Here is a 15,630-nt window from a genome sequence, read left to right on the forward strand (position 1 = left end):
GCAAGTTGACTCAGACAACACCTGCTCTACTTGGTCCTACAGGAAACACCCTATAGGCAGCCGGCCTGCCCAGTGCGGTCAGTCTGCCTTCATGCAGTCCCTTCCTCCCAGCCCAGTGTGGTCGTCAACTGCAGCGTCAACTGAGGCGAGTGTGAGCTCCACCTTGCAGGCCACCAGCCTATGTCCCTATTGGGAGGGAACTTGCTCTCAGCCGTTCTGGGAAGTGGACAACATTGGCCAGTGGACAACACCGGCCAGCTGCAAGCTGCAGAGACCCGGTGCCTCAGAGCCCGCCCTTCGCTCCTGGCAGGGCTCGGAGGACCATATGGGATGCTGCGGGGTGGACCCCGGGTTGGCCACATGCAAGGCCAGCGCCCTCCGCGCTGTGCTCTCTTACCCCAACCTCGCAGGGGCTGCAGGAAGCGGTGCCCAGGTGGACGGGGAGTGAGTACAGCGCCGGCCAGGGGGCCCCAGGCCGCCCCCGGAGACAGTGGGAGGGTGGTGGCCCCTCGACGCCCCGGCTCCCCCAGACCAGCCGCACGGCCGCAGGGCTCCCAGCCCCCTCCCACCTCCGCCAGGCGGGCACGGACAGACGAAAGGCACAGAAACAAGCCAAAAAGTTTATTTCCCGGGGTAAGATTCACAGACGACGGTAACGGTAGATCTGCTTTCGACACACGGGGCACCTGTGCCTCACGTCCATCAACTCCTCTATGCAGAAAGGCAGCAGGCAGCAGCCTAGCACGCACCTGCAGGGCAGCGGTGGGCAGTGAGCTGGGGGCCCGCGCGGGAGGCGGGGCGGGGAGGGGCGGGGCCTTCCGCGGAGGGCGTGGTCGGGGCGGGGCCTTTCAGCGAAGGGCGTGGTCGGGGCGGGGCCTTTCAGCGAAGGGCGTGGTCGGGGCGGGGCCTTTCAGCGAAGGGCGTGGTCGGGGCGGGGCCTTTCAGCGAAGGGCGTGGTCGGGGCGGGGCCTTTCAGCGAAGGGCGTGGTCGGGGCGGGGCCTTTCAGCGAAGGGCGTGGTCGGGGCGGGCCTTCAGCAAAGGGCGTGACAGGGGCGGGGCCTTCAGTGAAGGGCGTGGTCGGGGCGGGCCTTCAGCAAAGGGCGTGACGGGCGGGGCCCTCGGTGAAGGGCGTGGTCGGGGGCGGGGCCTTTCAGCAAAGGGCGTGGTAGTGGGCGGGGATTTCAGCAAAGGGCGTGGTCTCCGGGCGGGGGCGTGGCCGTAGATGGGCGGGGCCCGGGGCGTGGTCTCCATAGCAGAGGCGGGGCCTGCGGGTGTGTGGCCTGTAGATGGGTGGGCCCTGCGGGGGCAGGGTTGGCAAGGGGGCGGGGAGGGGCGTGGTCTATGACGCAGGGGGCGTGGTCTGCGGACTGGGGGGGTCTTACGTCAGGGGCGGGGCCTGCAGAGTGGGTGGGGGTCGTGTGGGGAGATGGGTTTGGGGCTTAGGGCGAGTTTTGGAGGGTTCCCCCCACCCCGTCCTGTCCTGTCCTGTCCTGACACCCAGGCGGGGTGCTCTGGGCCAACCCCACCTGGACAGCACTCACCCTAACAGGAAGAGTGTGGTACACAGCAGCCAGTTGAGCAGGCCCGGGGTGGCACTGGTGGTGGTGAGGACAAAATTGCCGCAGTATGGACACGTGGTGTTGAAGGGGAGGGACGAAGCCACCGTGGGGAGAACGCGGAAGGCACCTGGGTGACAGGGGCAAGTCGGATGCCCACTCCCACCCCCTCCCCACCCGTAGCCTGTCCCTGTCTCTTCCTAGCTGGCTCTCTTTTTGTTTAATTTTGTGGTCACACCCAGCGGTACCCAGGGACCACTCCTGGCAGGGCCCGGGGGACCACATGGGGTGCTGGAGGTTGAACCCAGGTTGGCCACGTGCAAGACAAGCACTCAGGTCCCGCTGTGCTCTCTCCTCTTATGTCGGACCCCGCCTTGCCTCCCCCTGGCACCGGCAAAGGCATCCCCCAGGGAATTGGGGTCCTCCTGGATTCAAAGAGGCCCCAGGATCTCCCGCCTCAGGGTTGGCTGGTGGATAACCTGATCCTGGACAGACTGGCACCCCTGGGGGTTCTCGAGGAGAGTGGCTGTGCCGGGCAGCAGAGGTCAGCGAGTGGGGGCTGGACTGGCCCAGGGTGGTGTGAGAAGGGGGCGACCCCCCCCCCCCCCGCCCCAGGCTGCTCTGGACAGTGAATGGAGCTGGGAATTCACAACCCCGTTCTGCAGCTTTCCTGCCTGAGGACGGTCCTAAAGGTCTTTCGAGTCTATTTCTGAATCTTCGGAAGACGAAGGTTCGAGACCTGTCCTCGGCCCCTGTGGGAGCAGCCTTCCCCCGCCCCCAACACTCAGCTGGGCTTGCTGGGGGGCTGTGCTCACCCATGTGACGTGTCCTGGAGCCGTGGGTGTACGAGACGTGTGACGGTTGCTGTGAAGCTCGCTGTGACTGCCGAGGACTCTGTGGCTGATAGCGCTGCGGCTCACTGATCTGGGGGAATTCTGGGAGAGAGCGAAGCCCACGGGCGCTGAGCGGGTGCCCTGGCCCCTGGCCGGCCGCCGTCAACCAGCCGATGCTCTGGGCTCACCCTTTCCTCCGGGCCCAGGAACTCTTTCCTGGCGGTGCTTGAGGGACGCTATGGGATGCCAGGATCGAACCTCGGCCAGCCGCATGCAAGGCACGCACCCTCCCCATGGCACTATCTCTGCAACCCCCTGGAGCTGCTTCCGGTACCCACAGAGGTGAGGAGTTAGGTACCCGGCCTGGGGTGCCAGCCAGAGGCGAGACTCCCACCCTACACACCTGCCTCCAAATGCCGAACCCACACTTCCCCGTCGAAACAGACCCCACAACTTAAGAACCCCCGCCCCCCACCCCACTTGGGCCAGCCTGGAGTCAGCTCAGTCTCGGAGGCTTGGGTGGCAGGCCATGGACACGCATGAGGGCACTGTGGCTGCCAGGTATCCCTGCTCTGTTTCCCCACCTTCAGAGTCTGTGGTCTCTGTTGAGGGAAAGAGACTTTAGGGTGTTGGAGTGAGGCAGGGATCAGCCCCCCCCATCTCGGCAAGGGGACCCAGGGGTCCCTGTTGCCCTCACCCTGCGCCTTCCTGGAAGCTTCCAGCTGTGAGTCTGGGGGAGCCTCCATCCTGGGTCTGGTGCCCCCCGAGAGTGAGAGGGAGAGTGCTGAACCCCTCCGGTGGCCAGCTCAGGAAGGGCCATTGTGATGTGTGAGGTCTCCACTCAGTGACCCCGCCCCCCAGCAAGGCCAGCCAGAGGGACCCAGAAGGAAGGGCCTTCCCCGCTCTGGCCACTGCGGGGAGGGGCCAGGCCTAAGGTAGGGCCAGGCAGAGAAGGGGGTCAGAGACTGAAAGCAGGAGCCTCAGGGACCCCCACCGGAGCGAACGAGTTGGAGCTCCTAGCATCACCCGTGCTGAGCCCACAAAGACCCGCTGGCCGGCCTAGCAGAACGGGAGGGAGCACTGGAGAGGGAGGATGGCGGGGAAGATCTTACATGCATGCGACTGACCCAGGTTCAATCCCCAGCACTCCATAGGAGTGATCCTTGAGCACAGAGCCAGGAGTAGCACTGGGGACTGCCAGGTATGACACCAAAACAACAAAAAAAAATCTAAGGAAAACAAAGATGCTTGATGGTAAATCGCTCAGGGGCTGGGGGACAGGTCAGGGGCAGAGCATCTGCCAGTCCCCTGGGCACCCCTGGGCGTGGCCCTGGAGTCGCCCGGCAAAGCCAGGGGGGCTCCAACACGTGAGTGCCGCTGCCCAGGGGGAGAGCTGTGTGTCTGTGTGTCTGTCTGTCACGGCCAATGGAACGGTTCTCACCACGGGTTTCGGGGGAGAGGCAGGCGTTTCCGAGACCCGTGAAGGGGAAGCGTCCGTGGGAAAAGCAAACCCTTCTGCGGTCACGTCTCCTCTTGCGCCCACTCGCAGCTGACCCCTGGCTTCTGTGTCCAGGGGGAAGCTCAGGGCTCTCTTGCTGCCGCCCCTAGGGGGACAGGTCATCCCTCCCCTCTTATCCTTCTGCCCTGCGTGCTGTCTGTCCCACGGTGCTCACATCCTGCTGAGTGTTGGCATCAGGGCCTGACCCCTGCTTCTCTGGCTGAGCCCCCCCACCCCAGGCCCCGCATGGAGACGCTCAGTGATGGTGATGGGCTGCAGAGGGAAGAAGGAGCCGCTGCTCTGAAGACGGTGAGGCCGGGAGAGGGCCCAAGGGCCGCATGTGGCCTCCACCTGGGAACCTTGGGGGGGGGGGGCCCAGCACCACCTGGAACAACCCCCAGAACAGGGGATGAGCGAGTGACTGACTGAATGAGTGAGTGAGAGCCTGAACAAAAGCGAGTGAGTTCGTGAATGGTTGGCTGAGTGAAGGAGTGAAATGAAGGAGTGAATGAATGTGTGTGCTGCATGCTCCATTTGTGGGAACCCCCCCCCACTTTCTTTGACTCACAGTGCCCTGGATGGGATATGGAGCAAGGACCAAGGGGCTCTGTAGAGGGGCCGGAGCGACAGTACAGCGGGGAGGGCGTTTGCCTTGCACACGGCCGACCCGGGTTCGATTCCCGGCATCCCATATGGTCCCCCGAGCACCGCCAGGAGTAATTTCTGAGTGCAGAGCCAGGAGGAACCCCTGAGCACCGCCGGGTGTGACCCAAAAAGCAAAAAATAAAAGGTGGGGGGCTCTGTAGAGACTTGCAGGGAGCTGGGGACCTCCAGGGGAGGGGAAAATAGGAGGGTGCTGCTGTACTACCCCATGACCACCAGGGGGCAGGCCACACCGGTCCTCTTCTTTCAGGGCTCAGCTCACCTCCTGGGGTGCCCCCACCCTGTTCTCCCAGGCCAGGCCACCCCGTATTCTACAGCCAGGACACCTTTGCCCTTGGATCAAGGACAGGCACCCAGTAGGGGACCCAGACTCCACCTGGCCTCCGTGGCGGGGTCGTTTCTCTGAGACTCAGAGCTCTTGAAGTGTTGTTTTTTTGTTGTTTTTTTTTTTTTTTTTTTTTTTTGCTTTTTGGCTCACACCCGGCGATGCACAGGGGTTCCTCCTGGCTCTGCACTCAGGAATCACTCCTGGCGGTGCTCAGGGACCATATGGGATTCTGGGACTCGAACCCGGGTCGGACGCATGCAAGGCAGACACCCTACCCGCTGTGCTATCGCTCCAGCCCCTTGAAGTGTTTTTTTTTTTTCCCCAAGGAAGGTGGGATTCTCCAAGCAGTGCTCAAGGAGGCTGGAGGAGGGGGTGTCCACGGGTCTGAGGCTGGGGTGCTGCTTGGGCCCTACGTGCTCAGGGATGCCCCAGGCCAGCCTGGTGGTGCTTGGGGAGGGGGCCTGGGATATTGGGGATCCGGTGCATGCCAGGTTTGTGCCCAAAATGCAGTACCATGTCCAGGCCCGGGCCTGGGGGACAGCGCAGGAAGTAGCCAGGGATCACTCCAGTCCAGCCCCGCTGACCCCCGCAAAGGGTCGGGGCAAATAGTACAGGGGTTAACTTGAAGCCACAGTGAAGATTTGTACATGGTCTCCTGAGCACCACCAGGGGGCGCCAAAACAAACCAAAATAGCTCTTGGCTAAACTCGGATTTCTTGTTTACCTTTGGTCCCCTGTGTAAGGAGGGAGAAGATGGGCCCAGCCCGGGCTGCCAGCCGAGCTGCGTGACTCCAGGCACGCATATGCCCTCTCTGAGCCTCAGCTTCCTCTTCTGCAAATGGGCCTCATAACATTTCCTGCCGGAAGTATGAGATGCGGCTGGAGCAATAGGACAGCGGGGAGGGTGTTTTCTTTGCCTGTGGTCGACTCACGTTTGATCTGCAGCATCCCAGACGATCCCCTGAGCATTGATATATGATCTCTGATCTCTGAGCACAGAGCCAGGAGTTAGCCCTGAGCGCTGCCAGCTGTGCCCCTGCTCGCCCCTTCAAAAAAAAAGAACATATCAACCGAATTCTCTGCCTGTACTTGGTTGGGGGGGGCAGGCCTGCTTTTGGTTTACTGCCCCTGGGCCTTTGCACCTGCTCTTCCCAACAGAGCCCCTGGCTGCTCTTCGTGGCGAGACTAGGCTCACAGCCCCTGCCTCCGGGGGTGCCTCCGAGCTCTCCCTGAAGGGAGGCTTCTCTGCTCCGTGTATGTGGTCCTCTCTGCATTTATTCTCACGTGCACGAGCCATAGTTCACCTGAGCCTTGCCTATGGCCCCCAACGCTGTCATGAGGGCAGTGTCCTCGTCCTTGTTCCCTGCTGTCTCCTAGAACATAGAAGTTGCTCAATTAAAAGTGCTCCATCAGGGCTGGGGAGAGAGTACAGAGAGCAGAGAGCTTGCCTTGCATGCTGTCAACCCCGGTTGGGTCCTTGGCATCCTGTATGGTCTCCCGAGCCCTACCAGGAGTGATCCCTGAGCACGGACTCAGGAGTAAGCCCTGAGCACTGCCAGCTGTGCCCCCTCCCCCAACAAAACCCAGGGCCAGCGGGGCTGGGGGATAGTACAGCAGGGAGGTCACTTGCTTTGCCTGTGGCTGACCAGGGTCCGACCCCCCGCACCTCTGATGTTCTCCGGAGCCCCACCAGGAGTGATCCCTGAACCCAGAGCCAGGGGTGAGCGCTGAGCTGCTGGTGTGGCCCGAAAAAACAAACCCAGCCTCGGCTCCTATCTGCCCACAGGCCCCAGGGCGCCAATTTTATTTCCAGGGTAGTTTGGGGCTGCAGAAGGCCCCGCACTAGAGGCAGAGCCTCCCCTGGACAAAGGCCAGTGAGGGTCCGCTGGGTCTCTACCGGCAGGCCTGAGCTTGGTCTGTGCGTGGCCGCCCGTCGTCCCCCCCACTGACAAGGCTTCCTTAGTAATTTCGGGTCCAGCTGCCCCCTGGCCGTGAACATTTGCACATATCACGGTGTATTGGAGGTGGGGTGGCCACACCTTGCGGTGCTCAGGATAACTCTTGAAGGACTCAGCGACCCTAGGGGGTGGCAGGGTTTGAACCCGGCTCGGCGGTGCGCCTTTCTCGTTGGCTTTCCAGCCCCACGGTGCATGTCTTTCCCTCGCGTAAACCCAGCTGAGGGCTCGGGCCCGGGGGACAGCTCCAGGGTGGGACACACGCTCTGCACACAGGGGTCTAGGTGCGACGCCTGGCACCGCATGGTCTCCCACAAGCAACGTCCCCTGGTCTCTGAGCCAAGAGCGACCCCAAAACTAAAACAAAACCCCCATTCCCAGGGTCCCCCTGTGGGAATGTTTCTGCAGGGAGTCTGCTCTTAACATGACCCCGTTTTCACAGGGGCCAGGGACAGTTGGTTTTTTTTTTTTTTTTTTTTTGGCTTTTTTGGTCACACCAGCGATGCTCAGGGGTTACTCCTGGCTCTGCACTCAGGAATTACTCCTGGCGGTGCTCGGGGGACCCTACAGGATGCTGGGAATCGAACCCAGGTCGGCCGCATGCAAGGCAAATGCCCTACCCGCTGTACTATTGTTCAGCCCCCGACAGCCATTTTATTCATTGAAAATTGTATTTTGACAAAGTTGTTCACAATAATTAATTACATTTACTGTTCCAACATCTTCCCACCACCATACTTCAAATGTTCCCATCCCGAGCCCCAAACCCTGCTCCCAGATCAGAACCAAAGTACTTTATTTTGTCTTGCTTGTTGTGAATAATCCGCTCAAAATTATCCAAAGAAGTTTCCTTAGAGGAAAGTATGTGAAGATTGTTGTATTTTACCCGGGGGCCATTAAACTCTTCTGTAAGAGATGAGAGTAACATGTTGTTAAAGGTTGAGCCTTGTGTGCTATGTGTACATATATTTCTCCTTAAGATTGCTTCTCTCGGGGCTGGAGCGATAGCACAGCGGGTAGGGCGTTTGCCTTGCACACAGCCAACATGGCCGACGCAGGTTCGATTCCCAGCACCCCATATGGTCCCCTGAGCACCGCCAGGAGTAATTCCTGAGTGCATGAGCCAGGAGTGACCCCTGAGCATCTCCGGGTGTGACCCAAAAAGCAAAAAAAACAAAAACAAAAACAAAAATAAGATTGCTTGTCTCAACTTTAAACCCCATCACATGTGGTGTGCTACTCTTGGTATATCAGTGGTGTGAATTTTGGGATGTCGTGCAGCTATGAATGTGGCCGTGCCCTCCAGGAATCCTAAGATTTAAAATATCCGTGGGGGTGCTGGAGCAATAGCACATTAGGGAGGGCATTTGCCTTGCACGTGGTCGACCTGGGTTCAATCCCCGGCATCCCATATAGTCTCCTGAGCACCGCCAGGAGTAATTCCTGAGTGCAAAACCAGGAGTAACCCCTGTGCATCGCCAGGTGTGACCCAAAAAGAAAAAAAATACCCACGGAGAACAGTCATGAGCATGGCGGCAATGAATTCTGGCGTTTTTCAGCTGCTGAGGCTTTGTTGGGGTGGAGGGAACTCATCTGCCCCCTCCGCGTTGCCCTGATGAGAGCCTGGCATGGGGTCTGGAGGCATCTCTATGACATATCAATCTGTGCTCTCTCCCGAGAGGTTGATTGCTGAGTCTCTGGATCATGGCCTTTAATGGGGTTAGATGGCACCAGAGGCAGTTTGTGAGTGTGACTGCCACACTGCTGGAAGCACAGGGAGGTGGGGGGAGGCCACTCATTCCTGGCTGCGTTGAGCCTGGAGATTTCAGTCACGAGTCCTGCCTACCTGGGTTTTCCTGCAGATTTGCTCTTGGATGAGGCTCTTCCGAGCCTGTGGAGTGCGGCCTTGGGCGTGGTGGCGAGGGCAGTCTGCAGGTTTTTGTGACAGCCGTTTTAAATGTGGTTAGGTTCGGGCTTCTGAAAGCTGATGAGTGCCATGCAGCGAAAGGAAGTGTGTAAGCGTACTTGGGGTGGGCGGGGGGGGGGGGGGATGCGGGAATCAGGGTGGGACACTGCCTGGGGATGGCTGGAGGAAGTGGCTCTGGGGTCGTGGGGGAAGGAGGGGGCTGTGGCCTAGATGGAAGCCGGTACCTCACTGCCGTCTCTCTCTCTCTCTCTCTCTCTCTCTCTCTCTCTCTCTCTCTCTCTCTCTCTCTCTCTCTCAGCCCCTTTTTTTTTTGCTTTTAGGGCACACCAGCAGTAGCCAGGAATAGACCCTGAGCCTTTAGCGGGTGCTCCAAAGCTGTCAAGACAGAACAGGGCGGGGTTGGAGCAATAGCACAGCGGGGAGGGCGTTTGCCTTGCACGCGGTCGACCCAGGTTCGATTCCCAGCATCCCATATGGTTCCCTGAGCACCGCCAGGCGTAATTCCTGAGTGCAGAGCCAGGAGTAACCCCTGTGCATTGCCGGGTGTGACCCAAAAAGCAAAAAAAAAAAAAAAAAAAAAAAAACAGGGGCTAAGGCACCTGGCTGGCCGGTGGCTGACCCTGGTTCAGTGCAGCATCCAGGGTCCCCCAGCATCACTGAAAGTGACCCCTGAGCACAGAGCCGGGAAGAGCCCCCTGGGGGTGGCCAACAGCTTCCCTATACAACCGGAGGGTGGGGATACGCTTCTCTGCTTCTCGGGGTCAAAGCATGTCCCTCTGCCTCCTCCCTCTGCTTCCTCCCTCTGTCCTCGGCCCGCCTGCGATGCTGGCCTTCTCCAGCCCGTGGGCACCGTCCAGAGGCTCCGTCCTGCTCTCCCTGCCCAAATGCTTGTTACGACCGAAGCCTCCAGGAGGCCAGAGAGTAGGGAGGGGGTTGGGGGTGTGTGCTCGGGGCTGCTTCGGGGCCAAGCACTGCTCAGGTCCAGACGGCTGGATGCTTGATCTGGTCCTTTGGTGACAGAAAACAGCCAGATCCCTCAGCATCTGCTGGATCAGGTCGGGCCAAGAAGAGGCCAGAAGGGACAGAGGGAGATGTCAGGGTATGTGTGTGTGTGTGTGTGTGTGTGTGTGTGTGTGTGTGTGTGTGTGCCTGTCTATCTGTCTGTCTGATGGGAGGTGAAATGAAGACCCTCTTCACAGGTAGCAGGAAGTGACAGCTGGGGAGAGGGAAGGAGGGAAGGGAGGGAGAGAGAGAGAGAGAGAGAGAGAGAGAGAGAGAGAGAGAGGGAGGAGGGAGGGAGGGAGGGAGGGAGAGAGAGAGAGTGCAAGCTCTTCCGGGGGCGAGCAGAGGTCCCACCGCTTATCAGGCCCAGCACAGGGACATCCTGGTTATCACCTGGCCCCAGTGCCGACTCCGGGGCGGGGGCCCTGAGATCACTTTGTGTTTCTGGGTGCTGGAGCCCAGCACGGAGCCTGTGTTTACCAGAGCCGGAAAGGGGCACCAGGAGACCTTCTTTTGTCCCTGCCTTGGTGGCAGGGATGGAGCACTGGTCTCACGTGCGCATCTGAGTTTCCGAGGCCTGGGGTGGCCTGAGCGCCGGAAGGACTAAGTGATCTCAGGGCGAGAGGAGAGTCTGGGTTTTAGTGGGTTTTCTCTTTTGCTTTCCAAGCCTCACCCAGAGCGGGGAGCTCTGGATTTGCTCTGGCAGCGCTTGGGGGATGGAACCTCCCCCTGCATCCCACTCCCTGGAGCTGCCCCCAGCCCTGTGGGATGTCCTGAGAAAGAGAAGGGCTTCTGGAGAAGGGAGGATCCCACTCTCTCAGGCTTATCCAAAGCCGGGCGTGGGGAGGGGGGTGCTTCTAAAATGGCCGCTTAGGGGCTGGAGCGATAGCACAGCGGGTGGGGCGTTTGCCTTGCACGCAGCCGACCCGGGTTCGATTCCCAGCATCCCATAGGGTCCCCTGAGCACCGCCAGGAGTAACTCCTGAGTGCAGAGCCAGGAGGAACCCCTGTGCATCGCCGAGTGTGACCCAAAAAAGCACATAAATAAATAAATAAAATGGCGGTTTACTTCTCAGTGGGCTGTGCCCGGGGATCACTGCGCCCCACGATTGGGTGCCACCTGGGGACACCTCTGGCAGATGGTCTGGTGGGTGGTCGTTCTAGCAGCCAGCCAGCTCTCCCTCCCTTGTGGGAAGGGGGCTGAGACAGAGACAGGGGCTCCAGGTGGGACCGCAGTACCCCCCCCCCACGCCCATCTCATCCATCCTATCCCTGCTTTGGGCTTCTCGGGCTGCTCCTGGGTTTCCGTGGCAATGCAGAGGTCACCTCTCTCCGTGCCTCAGTTTCCTCGCCTGTAAGGTGAGAGCAATGCCATGCCCCTCCCTCCGGAAAGCAGAGCAGAAAGGCGTGAAACTCCAGAGGGAAGGGCGTTTGCCTTGCACGTGGCGGACCCGGGTTCGATCCCCGGCATCCCATATGGAGCAGCTCCTGGGCGCGCAGAGCCAGGGGTAACCTAAGCATCGCCTGGTGTGTCCCAAAAAGTTAAAAAAAAAAAAACACAAAACACAGAACATAAAGAAGACAGGCCGCGGCTTCCCGCCCTCCGTGTTTGCTTCCCTGCCAGCTTGCGGCCCTGCCCTGCACTCCTCCCTCCGTGCTCCCGGAGTTCCTTCCTGCTGCTCCTTCCCGGTGCTGCTAAAACCGGAGGCGCCGCCGGGGCCCACCCGGACTCTAGGGCGAAGGCCAGACCCCGGCTCCAGGACCGGCTCCCGCACTTTCCGGGGGGCGGTTCCCGGCCGCGGCTGCAGCGGGAGCGCCCCCCGCCCCGCACTCGCCGCCAGACCAGCCGGGACACAAAGGTCCAGCCCGGCTGCTCCCGCCCGCCCCGCCCCGCCCCTGTTTGCTGCCCCGTTGGCCGAAGCTCCAGGAGGCGTGGCCTCCCAATCCGCCCCGCCCCCCAGCTGGCCCGGGCTCCTACTCGCGGCGCCATTGGCCGGAGCGTCAGGAGGGTGTGGCCCTCAAGGCCCCGCCCCGCCCCTGTTTGCTGCCCCATTGGCCGAAGCTCCGGAAGGCGTGGCCTCCCCATCCTCCCCGCCCCCCAGCTGGCCCGGGCTCCTACTCGCGGCGCCATTGGCCGGAGCTTCAGGAGGGTGTGGCCCTCAAGGCCCCGCCCCGCCCCTGTTTGCTGCCCCATTGGCCGAAGCTCCGGGAGGTGTGGCCTCCCCATCCTCCCCGCCCCCCAGCTGGCCCGGGCTCCTACTCGCGGCGCCATTGGCCGGAGCTTCAGGAGGGTGTGGCCCTCAAGGCCCCGCCCCGCCCCTGTTTGCTGCCCCATTGGCCGAAGCTCCGGGAGGTGTGGCCTCCCCATCCGCCCCGCCCCCCAGCTGGCCCGGGCTCCTACTCGCTGCCCCATTGGCCGAAGCTTCAGGGGGCGTGGCCCTCCCGGCCCCGCCCCGCCCCGCCCGGCCGGCCCGGGCTCCAGCTCTCGGCCCCATAGGCTGAAGCTCCAGGGGGCGTGGCCTCCAATCCCCGCTCCGCCGGCCTTCCGGCCGCGCGGGCCCGGGCTCCGCTCGCGGCCCTATTGGCTGAAGCTCTAGGGGCGTGGCCTGCGCTCCCCGCCCCGCGGGCCACGCCCCCTCCAGCCCCGACCCGCAGTCGGAGCGAAGCGGCGCGCGCAGCGGGTCTCCAGGTAGGGGCTTGCCCGGGGCTCCTGCGCTGGGGGTGCTGGGGTGCTCCCGAGGCGCGGGGGGACGCCGCGATCGCCCCTTGGGGTGCTCCGGCCCAGGGTCTCCGAGCTGGTCGCCAGGGGGCTCGGGGCAGGGCGTCTCCGGGCCGCGGGGCAGTGCCCCGGCGCGGGGCGGTGTTTGGGGCGCGCGGGGCGGGGTGGGTGTGGCGGGCGCGGGCGGGGCGCAGGGCCGCGATCGGCGTGCGCTGCCCGCCTGGGCACCGGTCTCGAGCGCCCGGCGAGAGCCCCCAGACTCTTGAACGACCCCCGCCCCGCCGGCCCCGATCCCCCCCTCGCCCAGCCCGGCACTCCCGCCCGGAGGCACTTGGTGACTTGGCGGCGCAGGGGCGAGGCGCGGGGGGCGCCGCACGGGGGAGGCGGAGCCAGGCCCCGCGGGGGTGGCGGGGGAGCCGCGCCCGCCGGGTGCCCCCTGCGCCCCGAGCTTCACCCGCGCCTCCCCTCGTCCCCCCTGCGCCCCGAGGAGCTTCACCCACCCCCGCCTGGGCTCCCCTGCGCCCCGACCCTCACCCGCGCGCGCCCACCCCGTGCGCCCCCGAGTTTCACCCGCGCGCGCCCACCCCGTGCGCCCCCGAGTCTCACCCGCGCCCGCCGTTGCCCCCCTGCGCCCCGAGTTTCACCCGCGCGCGCCCACCCCGTGCGCCCCCGAGTCTCACCCGCGCCCGCCGGGGCCCCCCTGCGCCCCGAGTTTCACCCGCGCGCGCCCACCCCGTGCGCCCCCGAGTCTCACCCGCGCCCGCCGTTGCCCCCCTGCGCCCCGAGTTTCACCCGCGCGCGCCCACCCCGTGCGCCCCCGAGTCTCACCCGCGCCCGCCGTTGCCCCCCTGCGCCCCGAGTTTCACCCGCGCGCGCCCACCCCGTGCGCCCCCGAGTCTCACCCGCGCCCGCCGGGGCCCCCCTGCGCCCCGAGCAGCTTCGCCCAAGTTTGCGGGCCAGAGGGCACTGCGTTTTGGGGGTCTCGGAAGAGACGCGCCTGCCCTCCCCGCGCCCCCCGGCCCCCTCCCAGCCTCCTTTCGGGCCCGAGTGTGTGCGGGTGGGCGGGGGTCTCAGAGCGAGGGAGGGGGCCGCTCCCTCGGGCAGGCTGGCGTGGGCTGGGCTTGGGCTGGGTCCAGGCTAGCCCGCGGGCACCCGGCTTCCAGGGGCGCTGACCCGGGTCCAGCCAGACTCGCCTTCCCTGCCCGCGGCCGAAGGGGTGGGCGCTTTTCCTTGCCCCAAGGGCGTGTGTGAGGATTAAAGGAGGAGGCCGCCCCCCCCCGCGCCCCCCAGCGTCCCCCCAGGTCTCTGGACGCCGGGGCGCCCTCCCGGCCGGGTCTCTGCCCTCCCGGGCCCCGTGGACTCGGGAGAACTGGCGGTGCCGGCGGATCCTCGCTGAGGTCACCAGCGCCTCAATGGAGCTTTGTTGTCCGGCCCCCGCGCGCCCCCCCTGCCCGCCCGCCCGCTCCCCTGCCCGCCCCCGGGACCCCCTCCTCCTGCTCCAGGCCTGGGGCTTCCCCGGAGCCCACCCCTGGCTTTCCCACTTCTGGGGTGCGGTGCCCCCGCCTCTCTCTTCCCGGAGCCCCCCGCGGGGAAGGGAAGTGCCCCCCGGAATCGGCCCAGGCCCGGAGACCCGGTTCTCTTTGTCCTGGCCCCCGACTCTGGTTTCTGTCCCGCTGACAGTGGCAGGAAGGGGAGGGGTTTGCCAGAGGCCCGGCTGGGTTCTGGGGATCTGGATCCGTCAGAGTGTAGCGTCTACACTGCCAGCTCTGAGTTACTGTCCCATCCCAGGGGCGTGTGTGTGCTGAGTTACTGTCCCATCCCAGGGGTGTGTGTGTGTGTATGTGTGTGTGTGTGTGTGTGCTGAGTTACTGTCCCATCCCAGGGGCGTGTGTGTGCGTGCATGCGCTGAGTTACTTTCCCATTGCAGGTTTTTTTGTGTGTGTGTGTATGTGTGTGTTGAGTTACTGTCCCATCGCAAGGGTGTGTGTGTGCATGCGTGTGTGTGTGCTGAGTTACTGTCCCATCGCAGGTGTGTGTGTGGTGTGTGTGTATGTGTGTGTGTGTGTGTGCTGAATTACTATCCCATCCCAGGGGTGTGTGTGTGCGTGCATGCACTGAGTTACTTTCCCATTGCAGGTTTTTGTGTGTGTGTGTGTATGTGTGTGTTGAGTTACTGTCCCATCGCAAGGGTGTGTGTGTGCATGCGTGTGTGTGTGCTGAGTTACTGTCCTATCGCAGGTGTGTGTGGTGTGTGTGTGTGTGTATGTGTATGTGTGTGTGTGTGTTGAGTTACTGTCCCATCCCAGGGTGTGTGTGTGTGTGTGTGTGTGCTGAGTTACTGTCCCATCGCAGGGTGTGTGTGTGTGTGTGTGTGTGTGTGCTGAGTTACTGTCCCATCGCAGGTGTGTGTGTGGTGTGTGTGTGTATGTGTGTGTGGTGTGTGTGTGTGTGCTGAGTTACTGTCCCATCGCAGGTGTGTGTGTGGTGTGTGTGTATGTGTGTGTGGTGTGTGTGTGTATGTGCTGTTACTGTCCCATCGCAGGTGTGTGCTGTGTGTGTGTGTGTGTGTGTGTTGAGTTACTGTCCCATCCCAGGGTGTGTGTGTGTGTGTGTGTGTGCTGAGTTACTGTCCCATCACAGGTGTGTGTGTGTGTGTGCTGAGTTACTATCCCATCCCAGGGGTGTGTGTGTGCGTGCGTGCATGCGCTGAGTTACTTTCCCATTGCAGGTTTTTGTGTGTGTGTGTATGTGTGTGTTGAGTTACTGTCCCATTGCAAGGGTGTGTGTGTGTGCTGAGTTACTGTCCCATCGCAGGTGTGTGTGTGGTGTGTGTGTGTGTATGTGTGTGTGGTGTGTGTGTGTGTGTTGTTACTGTCCCATCCCAGGGTGTGTGTGTGTGTGTGTGTGTGTGTGTGTGTGTGTGTGCTGAGTTACTGTCCCATCCCAGGGTGTGTGTGTGTGTGTGTGTGTGCTGAGTTACTGTCCCATCACAGGTGTGTGTGTGTGTGTGTGCTGAGTTACTGTCCCATCGCAGGTGTGTGTGTGGTGTGTGTGTGTATGTGTGTGTGGTGTGTGTGTGTATGCTGAGTTACTGTCCCATCGCAGGTGTGTGTGTGTGTGTGTGTGTGTGCTGAGTTACTGTCCCATC

At 62.6% G+C, this 15,630-nt stretch overlaps 2 protein-coding genes across 3 annotated transcripts in view; one reads left to right on the forward strand and one right to left on the reverse strand.

The window, feature by feature from the left end:
• Positions 1–640: 640 nt before the first annotated feature.
• LITAFD (LITAF domain containing) lies at positions 641–3,136 on the reverse strand. The gene is made up of 3 exons (XM_056107439.1): positions 3,088–3,136; positions 1,543–1,687; positions 641–749 (listed from the first exon to the last, which is right to left on the reverse strand). Exons 1-3 carry the CDS (start codon positions 3,134–3,136, stop codon positions 641–643), a joined length of 303 nt encoding a protein of 100 aa, XP_055963414.1.
• Positions 3,137–12,336: 9,200 nt separating this feature from the next.
• The window catches only part of CARHSP1 (calcium regulated heat stable protein 1), a 124,668-nt gene continuing 121,374 nt past the window's right edge, over positions 12,337–15,630 (forward strand). For both annotated transcript variants that reach the window (XM_056107428.1, XM_056107427.1), the window contains exon 1: positions 12,337–12,452. The gene's annotated coding sequence lies outside the window, so the exon portion shown is untranslated. The remainder of the gene's footprint in view (positions 12,453–15,630) is intronic.

Source organism: Sorex fumeus, unplaced genomic scaffold (genome assembly GCF_029834395.1).
Source record: "Sorex fumeus unplaced genomic scaffold, SorFum_2.1 ptg000165l, whole genome shotgun sequence".
Classification (NCBI taxonomy): domain Eukaryota; kingdom Metazoa; phylum Chordata; class Mammalia; order Eulipotyphla; family Soricidae; genus Sorex; species Sorex fumeus.